The sequence below is a fragment of the Homarus americanus genome, unplaced genomic scaffold (genome assembly GCF_018991925.1).
Source record: "Homarus americanus isolate GMGI-L3 unplaced genomic scaffold, GMGI_Hamer_2.0 scaffold19244, whole genome shotgun sequence".
Taxonomy (NCBI): domain Eukaryota; kingdom Metazoa; phylum Arthropoda; class Malacostraca; order Decapoda; family Nephropidae; genus Homarus; species Homarus americanus.
This window is the reverse complement of record NW_024742923.1, coordinates 311,464-323,049: the sequence shown is the minus strand read 5'-3', so window position 1 is coordinate 323,049 and position 11,586 is coordinate 311,464. Positions and strand designations below refer to the sequence as shown.

General features: G+C 45.8%; 1 protein-coding gene across 1 annotated transcript; it reads left to right on the top strand.

Moving 5' to 3' along the window:
• Positions 1-584: 584 nt before the first annotated feature.
• LOC121877085 (acid-sensing ion channel 1-like) lies at positions 585-11,379 on the top strand. The gene is made up of 11 exons (XM_042382728.1): positions 585-616; positions 1,173-1,720; positions 3,275-3,371; positions 4,428-4,592; positions 5,379-5,553; positions 6,774-6,912; positions 7,401-7,579; positions 8,464-8,576; positions 9,202-9,403; positions 10,242-10,353; positions 11,117-11,379. Exons 2-11 carry the CDS (start codon positions 1,636-1,638, stop codon positions 11,263-11,265), a joined length of 1,416 nt encoding a protein of 471 aa, XP_042238662.1. The 5' UTR covers positions 585-616; positions 1,173-1,635; the 3' UTR covers positions 11,266-11,379.
• The last annotated feature ends 207 nt before the right edge of the window (positions 11,380-11,586 follow it).

Below are 11,586 nucleotides of genomic sequence, written 5' to 3'. Positions count from 1 at the left end.
TACAACCATTCCAAAGTTATTCCTAAAAAATCCAACGGGAATATATGGAATGTAACTAAGCGTGATTTATATATTTGGACTCTGATGGTGAAAATGTATATAAGGTGTGACAGTTATGAAGGTTGTTAGAGGAGAGAGAGATAGTTAGTTAGTTAATGTCATCTGGATAGTTTGATGTGACTGTCAGAGTAATTTGTAACTCAGTGAGGGGAAGAGGAAGGAGAGGGGAGGGAAGGGAAGGAAGGAAGGAGGGAGGGAAGGACAGTGAGGGAATTGAGAACGACAGAGGATGGATGAGGGAGGGGAGTGACAGGGGAGAGTGGATGGAGGAGGGGGAGAGTGGAGGGGAAGGAGGGAGGGGGGATGCAGTGGGGGCATTGAGAACGACATGGGTTGGAGGAGTCAGTGGAAGGGATGAGGATGGAGGGGAGAGGGAAGGGGGAAGAGTTCGGAGGAGGAAGGGAGGGGGAGAGTGTGGAGGAGGAGGAAGAGGGGGGAGGGGGGGGATTTAGGTAAGAGGAAGTTGTTTATCGGTCTAAGAGTTCGGTAATGGGTGGTTGGGTAGCCAGTGTTAGTTTGTCATTGACTGAGGTGGTGGTGGTGGCGTCCGTCTCCTGTCAGTTCCTCCTTATACCACACACACACACCGAGGACCCCAGTGTTATTTTTGCCGGTGGTGCTGGTGCTGATTTAGTGATAGTGATGATAGTGACCTGTGGTGTATGGTATAGTTTAACTCACCATATAAACCAACTCCGGGAACTTATAGTGTCCATCTGCCAGGGATATTGGTGGTGATAGTGACCTGATTTATACTGTTAACCTCAGCATTCATCTTTATAGGATATCAATGTTGCTTTGCTGCCTGTGGTGGTAGTAGTGGTAGTGGTGGTGGCCTGTGGTGGTAGTAGTGGTAGTGGTGGTGGTAGTGGTGGTAGTGGTGGTAGTAGTGGTAGTGGTAGTGGTAGTGGCCTGTGGTGTATTGTGTCCTCGCCTTTAATGGGCATTCCTACCCTTGAGACACGTTCAGCTCCTCCTCGAGTATGAGTCTGGTCAACTGAGGACTTTCTAAACATAGAGAACGTCCTCAGTGTCTCTTTAGGGATATAGTCGTTTTTAGGGTCAATATTATATGCCTTAAGTAACATCCATTGTCTCCCATAACTCACCAGGAAGGGCGTAAACAGTTCTACAAGTCCTCCAATGCATCCTCAGGTCATCCAAACAAACAGAAGGATCTTACTCAAGGATTTTTGTTGTTGTGTTTGTGTTTGATGGACAAATAAAACAAACGGAGAACGAGACACAAATAAAACCTATTGGATGTGTTGTTGGTGCAAGTCCAGGATCCGTCCCCACCGCCTTAAGGATCTTTCACGTGGATGGATGTCAAGGATCTTTCCCAATTGGTAAGGAGAAATCCAGCAGTCACGTTCATCTCAAGGATCTTCTTCAGTCCCCAGGGAGAAGATTCTACAGCCGCGCCCAAAGTAAGGGTCCCTCCAGGTGCTCAGGGGGACATCCTTACAGATAAATCCACTTTGAGGAGTCGTCTGAGATCCTACGGCCAGAACCACCTCAATCCTTCACCCTAGCATTCAAGGAGGGAGCCAATCGTACAGGCAGGTCCTCAGGATGTCTTCAGTGAAATACATATCCGTCAAGCCCCTGGTCACCTTGCCGAGGGGCTTCTTACTCAACGAGAAGACAGAGGTGACAGGTGAGTGTTGAGGGAGTCAGGTGTAGGGGCTGTGGATTACCTGAAGATTAGTCACCCCAGCTTATTTCAGCTTAATTTTAGCCACCCTAACCTAACCTAACCTATCCCCCCAAGATAGAGTTATATATGGTGTTTAATCACTAGTTAAGAAAAAAAAGCTAAGGTGTCCAATTTTCAGGTGATCCAAGGGAAAGGGGGGTGGGGATGGAGGAACTGGTGAGGGGTGTAAGATGGGAAGGGGTGGGGGTGAAGGAAATGGTGAGGGGTGTAAGATGGGAAGGGGGGGTGGGGATGGAGAAATGGTGAGGGGGTGTAAGATGGGAAGGGGGTGAGGGTGGAGGAAATGGTGAGGGGGTGTAAGATGGGAAGGTGGGGGTGGAGGTAATAACAATGGGTGTACAGAGAAGTGAGGTTGTGACCTGGTCCTGCTTCAACACCCCCCTCCCCTCCCCCTTCTCTCCCTATTCCCCTCCCCGAAGAAAATAAAAAAAAGGGATGAAATTTTAACTTTCATTGTTGTGAGAAGTTTTAATGCTCCCCCTGCCCCTCCCCCACTCCCCCCTCCCCCGGCATAACATTGTGAGAAAGAAAAGAAAATGAAAGAGTTTAGCCCCCCCAAAAAATTCATAGTTTACCCCCAGCTTATTTCATCTGATGGTTAAACTCCGTATCTCTATCTAAGAGGTTAGGTTAGATTAAGTTATGTTGGGGATGGAGGGAGGTAAGGAGGGGGAGAGGGAGGTGGGGATGGAGAAAGGAAGGAATTGAAGGAGGTAAGGATGAGGGTAAGGAGGGAGAGAGAGACAGAGAGAGGAGCAACAGAGGGTAAGATTAAAGGAAGAGAGGGAGGAGCAGAAGACAGCGATGATGAGGGATAAGTAGTAACAAGAAGAGAAGGAGAAGAATAATGTTAGGATAAGGGAACAGGGAGAATTAAGAAGAGGAATAGAAGAAACAGATAGAGAGCGGGAGGAACAGACAAACAGACCGAGATAAACATACAGACAGAAAGAGTGGGTGGACACGGGTTTTGGACAGGGTTCACCTAAAAAAAAGAGCCCCGTCGGTACACACAACTACAAAAGGAATGTCAGACGAAAGCAAATTACTCTGGGAAGGTTTGATCTGGTAGAGGGTCGTCAGAGGCCACCCTAATGGTCATTAAACTTTCATCAAGCAGAGAAACAGCGTGGTGGATTACCCTGTTTGTCTCTGTGGCAGTGGAGGAGGGGGGGAGAGTAGGGTGGGGGTAAGGAGGGTGAGGGGGGAGAGGGGATGGTGGGGGAGAATGGGATGCTTGGAGGAGGGGATGAGGGACGAATAGGGGTTGGGTTGGAGGAGGAAAGGTTAGGAATGGAGTAGGGAAGGAATAGGTGGGGAGGTGGGTAGTCTGAGTCATACAGGGTAATGTGGGATGATTTAAAGGGGGTTTAATGAGGTAGGATGACTGAAGAATGATTAAAGAACAGGTTAGCTAAGATGATATACATGAAGAATGAGTTGGAGACAGATAGGATGATCCAGGATGATGTGTGTGTCTCCTCCCTCCCCCAGCAGGTGGCGCCAGAGGTAAGGGCGTGTGGGCGGCGGAGGTGGGTGTAGGCGTGGCGGGCGTCAACACTCTCATCTCCTCCAAGACCACACCCTTCAGGTCGGTCCTACTGCATCTGTCTGTCTATATCTGTCTATATGTCTGTCTGTTGGGTTGTGAGGTTGTCTCTCTTTGTCTGTCTGCCTGTCAATCAGCCTCTGACCTGTCTCTCTGTTTAATGTGTCTATCTGTTTATCTTTTTGTCTACCTGATTTGCAGCCTCTCTCTCTCCCAACATCACCTATCGGTACCTCCCTCCTGAAGTGCCACTCTCAGCCCCACACTTCCTCCTCCTCCTCCTCCCACCTCCTCCTCCTCCTCCTCCTCCTCCTCCTCCCACATCCTCCTCCTCCTCCTCCCACACCTCCTCCTCCTCCTCCTCCCTCCTCCTCCTCTTCCTCTTCCTCCTCCTCCTCCCCTACACTCACCCATCTTCATATAATATTCACCTGAACCATTTTTCTATAGATTTTTTTTAGCTGATAAATTAAAAAAAAAAATAATTTGTTCACTCGACCGTACAGAGACGTATAGCTCCTATTATAAAAAAAATTGTAAGGTAAAAAATTTCCTTAAGTCAATACGTGAATAACTAAGGTAAAACAAATACCTTATATACAGTTACGATAAAGATGATAATTCCTTGCTACATATGGCGAGAAAATTACCTTAAGATTGTAGAGAAAAATTTATGTGGTCTAATTTATTCCCATTCTTATGCGGGATAGTTAAAATTTGATTTAGAATTTCTTTTGAGAATATAAATTACCTTTGGGGAAGTTTTTGTTGCCCCTAAAAGGGAATTAATTATTTCCTTGGTTATAACGTCAGCATTCTGTTAAAGTTTTCCCTCTTGTGATTATGTGATAGAAAATGGGAAGAATTGGATGGAAGAAAACGGGCATGTGGGTTGAATCAGGAATAACTGGTGATAAATGGGGAGAGAGAGAGAGAGAGAGCACTAATTACTGGGACATCTTATACTTCCAAGTTTCCCCTCACCCCAGTTCCCGGTATTAGTCTCAGGTATCAGTCCCTAGTTACGCCTATTCCTTACATCATCAGTACCCCGGTAACTACAGTCCCCGGTAACGCCACGACCTCTCTCCCCTACAGGAGGATCATGTGGGGGACGACGCTGGTGGTGAGCCTGCTGGTGCTGGTGGCTGTCATGGGGTATCAGATGAATTACTTCCTCTCTTACCCTGTCAACGTGGATGTACAGGTGATACACAGCACTTCATTAAGGTTCCCAGCTGTCACCATCTGTCCCTACCCCAGGTGAGTAATCTTCTATAACCCAGGTGAGATTTGTTCCTACACCCCCAAGTGAGTCATCAGTGTTGTTCCTATTGCCAGGTGAGTCTTGTTCTTATACCAGGTGAGTCTTGTTCTTATACCAGGTGAGTCTTGTTCTTATACCAGGTGAGTCTTATTCTTATACCAGGTGAGTTTTGTTCTTACACCAGGTGAGTCTTGTTCTTATACCAGGTGAGTTTTGTTCTTACACCAGGTGAGTCTTGTTCTTATACCAGGTGAGTCTTATTCTTATACCAGGTGAGTTTTGTTCTTATACCAGGTGAGTCTTGTTCTTACACCAGGTGAGTTTTGTTTTTATACCACGTGTGTCTTGTTCTTATACCAGGTAAGTCTTGTTCCTACCACCAGGTAAGTCTTGTTCCAACCACCAGCTGAGTCTTGCCTCTTCCCCCAATCTTTCCTCTAACATTAAGAAGGTGGGCACGGGCTCTATACACCTCGCTCTATCGCTCTACATAAGGAAAGTAAACAGGGGCTCTAAAAATCCCTTATATTCTCTACCCCAAAAGGTGAAAATGGCCTCTATAAAACTTTTTTCTGTGCCGGGAAGATCAACACGAGTTCCACCAACCTCATTCTCAACCAAAAAAAAAAAGAACTCCCTTTCCTTATTTTCTTTCTCCTGTGGGAATAACAAATGTTCTTCTGTTGTATTCTTATGTTCTTATGGTATGTTCTTTTGTTAAATTCTTATGGTATGTTCTTATGGTTTATTCTTATGTTCTTATATCCTTTCTTCTCCTGCAGGAACAACATGATGACCATGGGCAGGAGTCCCCTGGCGGTGAGGGAGGCGTACCAGCAGGTGGTGGGGGAGGAGTACCCGGGGCTGAGGAACGCCAGCAGGGAACTCGAGAACCTCCTCAACACCAAGGACCTCTGGGACGCCACCGCCTGGAACGTCTCGGCCATGATCCATGAGGTGAAGTGACCTGAGATGACCTGTAGTGAGCTGTGGTAACTGGACGACCTGTGGTAATTTGAGGTGACCTGTGGTGACCTGAGATGACCTGAGATTATCTATGGTGATCTGGGATAACCTATGGACGACCTGTGGTGACCTGAAATGACCTGTGGTGATTTGTGGTGACCTGAAATGACCTGTGATGATATGTGTTGACCTGAAATGACCTGTGATGATATGTGTTGACCTGAGATGACTTTGGGTAACCTCTGGCGATATGTGGTGACCTGAGATAACCTGTGGTGACCTGAGATGACCTGATATAACCACTGATGGCCAAATATAAACCCATGGAGGCGTAAGATAACCCACGATAACCCCCACACCCCTTCCACTTCCTTCATGTCTCATCATCATCTCTCTCGATATCCCTCTCATGTATCTCCCTGTCACCTGCTCTCCTGGTCCTCCTTCACCCTCCTCGATGTGTCTCATTATCTCGCTCGATATCTCTCTCTCCCTCCCACTCCTCGTCTGTGACCACCCAATACCGTCTCTGGTTACTAGAGACTGAGAGAGACTCTTGCCTGTCTCTCTCTCATCGAATTCCTATGAACAGGTGTATGTATATATTCTTTATGGCACCGTTTATTGGTGTGTGTGTGTGTGTGTGTAGAGTCGAGTTTGCTAAAGGTCGTGTAGTCTGAAATACTAGTAATGTATCTCTCTCTCTCTCTCTCTCTCTCTCTGTCTGTTGTTATTTACTAATATTAATTTTAATATCGACTAACCTAACCTAACCTTACAATCCTTTCATTAAAAATAAAAAATGTATCAATGAAGTAATATTAAAATGAATAATAATAATAATAATAATGATAATAATAATAATAATGTTACTAAGTTGTTTAAAGGACCATTAACACACAAATTTCGTTTCCTGTAGAAGTGTAGATTTTTACAAATAAATGTTGCAACCCTGAAATATACTGTATACTCATAGTTCACCCCTTACAGTATTGCCAGATAACTAACGAGAGAATAAGCACAGATATATTTCTCTGAAGTGTTACCATCTTAAGAGGTATTCACACCTTCTGCAGTGTTACCAGATAGCTTATGAGAACGTACAGGAATTAACACCCCTGAAATGTTACCAAGAGCGTGTAGAACCGTCAACACTTATTTCATGCTTTACAGTGTTACCATCTCAACAAGTATTCTCACTCCTTTTGCAGTGTTACCAAGGCCGTGGAGTTCTCTGTAACGAGACAGGGGCGTTCACTCTCATCTACACCTTATTCGGCCCCTGTCTCACCTTCCGAGGGGCCCCTACCACCTTAGCCGGCTCCTACCACGGCCTCTACGTCAAACTAGGTGAGTCCCCTTACTTCACCAACCTCTCCTGACTCACCTAGATGCAATCAACACTGTCTAGGTGTCTCACTTAACCTAGATGACTTTGACTTCCACTAGGTGAGTCTCCGAGGTGATTTATATCTCAGGTGAACCGCCTATCTCATCTGCCTCACCTAAATTACACTTTTGTCTTCACCCATTTATTGAGCCCTGTAGTAGTGAGTAATAGAGCTCTAGATATATTTTTCCTGTTTTAGAGTGATGACTCGATGAGGCATAGACTTAGAGCCCCTGTAGCATAGACCTTGAGTGATGGGAGTCTATATATAATACAGTGATAGAGCTTCATGTTTAGACTCTCGGAACTGCACAGAGCCCCACTTTGACCTAGAGCTACAGAGCCCTTGATAGAATTTTCCTGGTCAGTTACAGAGATCTAGACACTTACAGATTCCTGGGGGGTGTTACAGAGCCGTTGACAGAGTTCTCCTGGGGTACTGTTACAGATTACGAGCCGTGGGAGGAGGAAGGGGAGGAGGAGGACGAGGAGACAGGGGCGTGGTCTCCTAAGGGGTGGTGGGTGGTGGTGCACGAGGAGGAGGAAGACCCCAGCTTGTTGATCAAGACTCACGGCTATTTCATCGGCTTCACCTGGAACAAGGAAATTAGTCTGTCTCTCAAGCAGGTAAGGTGTCTGTGTGTGTCTGTCTTTGTGTATGTCTGTGCGTCTTTGTGTCTGTATGTGTAGTTTATCTGTATTGAGTCTCTTGAGTAAGATATTTTAACAACCTGGAGTAAAAGGAATTGATCAGAATCACTGCTGTTACTATCATCAACACAACTAAATTATTGCCACCTTACCACTACTACCACAACCACTACTACCACCACCACCACTACTACCACAACCAACACCACTACTACTACCACCACCACCACCACAACCAACACCACTACTACTACCACCACCACCACCACCACCACAACCATTACTACCACTACTACCACTCAATTACCAATTCACTACTACTACTCACTACTACTACCACCACCACTACTACCACCACTAATTAATACCACAACCAACACCACTACTACCACCACCACCACCACAACCACCACCTTTCATTACTACCACCACCTCACTCACAACCAACACCACTACTACTACCACCACCACCACCACCACCAATGTAACCATTACCACTACTACCACCACCACCACCACCACAACCACACACCAATTAATTACTACCACCACCACTACTACCACTACCACTACTACCACTACTACCACCACCACAACCATTATCACCACTACCACCACCACTGGCCAACCATTACTACCACTACTACCACTCACCACTACAATTAATTACTACCACTCATTAACACTACTACCACCACCACCACCACCACCACTACTACCACCACTACCACTACTACCACTACTACCACCACCAGTACTACCACCACCACCACCACTACTACCACTACTACCACCACTACCACTACTACCACTACTACCACCACCACTACTACCACTACTACCACTACTACCTCTTGCAGTTTGAGTCGCTGAACACTAGGAGTAAACACTGTGAGGAGGACCCACACTACCGTCAGAGTCACTGCCAAAACGACTGTTTCTCCAGGGCCTTCAGCGACGCCCTCCACTGCCGGTGAGTCATCCACCTGACCTGAGGACGACCTTACCTGACCTGAAGACCACCTGAGTTGACCTGAAAACCACCTGAACTGACCTGAAAACCACCTGAGCTGACCTAAAGACGACCTAACCTGACTTGAAGACGACCTGACCTGACCTGAAGACCACCTGAATTGACCTGAAAACCACCTGAACTGACCTGAAAAATCACCTTGAGCTGACCTAATGACGAACTAACCTGGACTCTGAAGACGACCTGACCTGACCTGGAAGACCACCTGAGCTGACCTGGACCTGAGGACCACCTGGGTTAAGAACGACCAGGAATTGAGGATGACGTGGCTTGAGGACGACTTAGAGATGACATGGTTTGAGGACAACCTAGAGATGACGTGGCTTGAGGACGACCTAGAGATGACTTGGTTTGAGGACGAACCTAAAGATGACCTGGACATGACCTGGGATAATCTGGGCTCGACCTGAGGATGACTTATCTATGCCTCAAGTGTTTATCAGGGGTTAATTGTCAATAAGGAGATAAGTAAAACAACACCCCTTCCCCCCTATAATTAACTCATTCTCACCTACCCTAACCTAACCTGACCTAAGCTAACCTAATCACCTCATGACTCCCACAGACTTCCGTTCATGAGGGTTGACTCACCTTACTGCCAGGGGAGGGAGGTGTTGGAGAGTGCCGATGACCTCCTGACGCGGCTACTGCTGGAGGGAGAATGGCAACCTCACCTATGTCACTGCCCCGTCCCGTGTCGGCATACTGTCTACCACTACCAAGGGGACACTACTGACGATCGTACGGACAGGAAAGCCAGGATCAAGGTGTGTGCTCTCTCTCTCTCTCTCAACCCATGGACTTGAGCCCAAATCATTTAAGAATCACATTTTCTTTCTATTTCTCTCTATTTTCTGTTTCTGTCTACATCTGTCTGTCTTTCTTTCTCTCTCTCGCTTTCTGTCTGTCTGTCTGTCTCTCTTTGCCATCCTCTCTGTCTCTCTACCCCCGTTTCTCTCTGGGCAAGTAAGAATTATATAGTAAAGGAAAATGAGAGGACTTTGTGGACCGCCTGAAGCACTTAAGTCTTGTAAGGCCGTCAATGTCACTTCACTTTGAGAATTTGGTTCACCATCAATGTCAGAAGGTTTAGTAAGATTAGGTTAGTTTAGGTTAGGCTAAGTGATATATATATATATATATATATATATATATATATATATATATATATATATATATATATATATATATATATATATATATATATATATATATATATATATATATATATATATATATATATATGCAAGTAAATCACTGTAGGTGCGCGTGATCTAGGTATATGCTGTAACTCCACCCCTGAAGATGTGAATTACATGAAAGAAGTATATATATATATATATATATATATATATATATATATATATATATATATATATATATATATATATATATATATATATATATATATATATGATGACTTCCTACAGGTGTATTAATGACCCCTGACCTGACCATTCCACAGGTGTATTAATGACCTCTGACCTGACCCTCCCACAGGTGTATTAATAACCTTTGACCTGACCCTCCCTCAAGTGTATTAATGACATATGACCTGACCCTCCCAAAGGTGTATTATCAACCTCTGACCTGACCCTTTTACAGGTGTTCTTCCTCGACATGGTGTTCGAGGAGGTGGTGGAGGAACTCAGTTACCCTTTCGCCTCCCTCGTCGCCGACTTCGGGGGGATGGCCGGCCTTCTGCTGGGAGCCTCATGTGTGTGTGTGTGTGTGTGTGTGAATTTGAATTTTGAGTTTTGCCACATAAAGCAGCTAGTTTATTGTGCACCTCATACTCATCCTCTGAGCTGTGCCGCAAAAGAATTACAGAGTAGAGGTCACAAAGGGTGTGTATAACAGTCCCTTGTAGTCAGGATAATAATGTCATGGAATACTACAGAGTATACCAAATACATTGTTTGTTTAGTTCTGTACTAAGAGGTTAACTTATTCACAGCTGCGTGAGTACAGGAGTGTGGAGCAGTATGTCTGGCCGCACACTTTGTTATTCACATGTGCGTGAGAGGTATTCAAGCACATTGTGTGTTTGGTTCTATACATGTGAATTGACTTAGCTGCTAAGTGCAAAAAAGTGGATACAATCAGCCTGTGTGTGTGTGTGTGTGGTGTGTGTGTGTGTGTGTGTGTGTGTGTGTGTGTGTATTGTTAAGCTTGAACCAATCACCACTTTAATTATAACGAGTCTCATTAAAACAATCAAAATTTAATTCACATCTAACAATAATTTCACAGAAAGAAGAGATAACAAAGAACTAAACTGAAAGAGAAATTTTTAAGCTTAATTAACTGTGAGATTACATATTGATTACTAGATAGATATAGATTAACTTCACCTCACCTCACCTTCACATCACCTCACCTCACTTCACCTTAACCTCACCTCACATCACTTCACCTTAACCCCACCTCACTTCACCTTAACCTAACCTCACCTCACCTCACATTAACCTCACTTACAGTACTGACAGCGTTGGAGGTGGTAGAGTGTTGTGTGGTGGGGTTGGCTCGCCTCTGTGTCCACCGGAGAGGTGTACTGGCTGCCACCCACCAACCCAAGGTCATTCTCAGAGCCTCCTACGGTAATAACCAGGCCACGTACGCTCACTAAGGCTCCTACAGCAGCTCCCAGGCCACCTACAGCAGCTCCCAGGCCACCTACAACACCCAGGCCACCTACAACACCCAGGCCACGCACAACAGCACCTGGTACACCTGTAACTGCACCCAGGCCACCCACAGCAGCACCCAGGCCACCCACAACAGCACATCCAGTCACCCACAACAGCATCCAGGGCCACCCCACAACACCCAGGCCACCTATACAATCCAAGCCACCACAGCAGCACCTTTAGGCCACTGCAAGCAACAGCTCTCAGGCCACCCACAGCAGCACCAGGCCACCTCCACAACAGCCTCAGGCCACCCACAG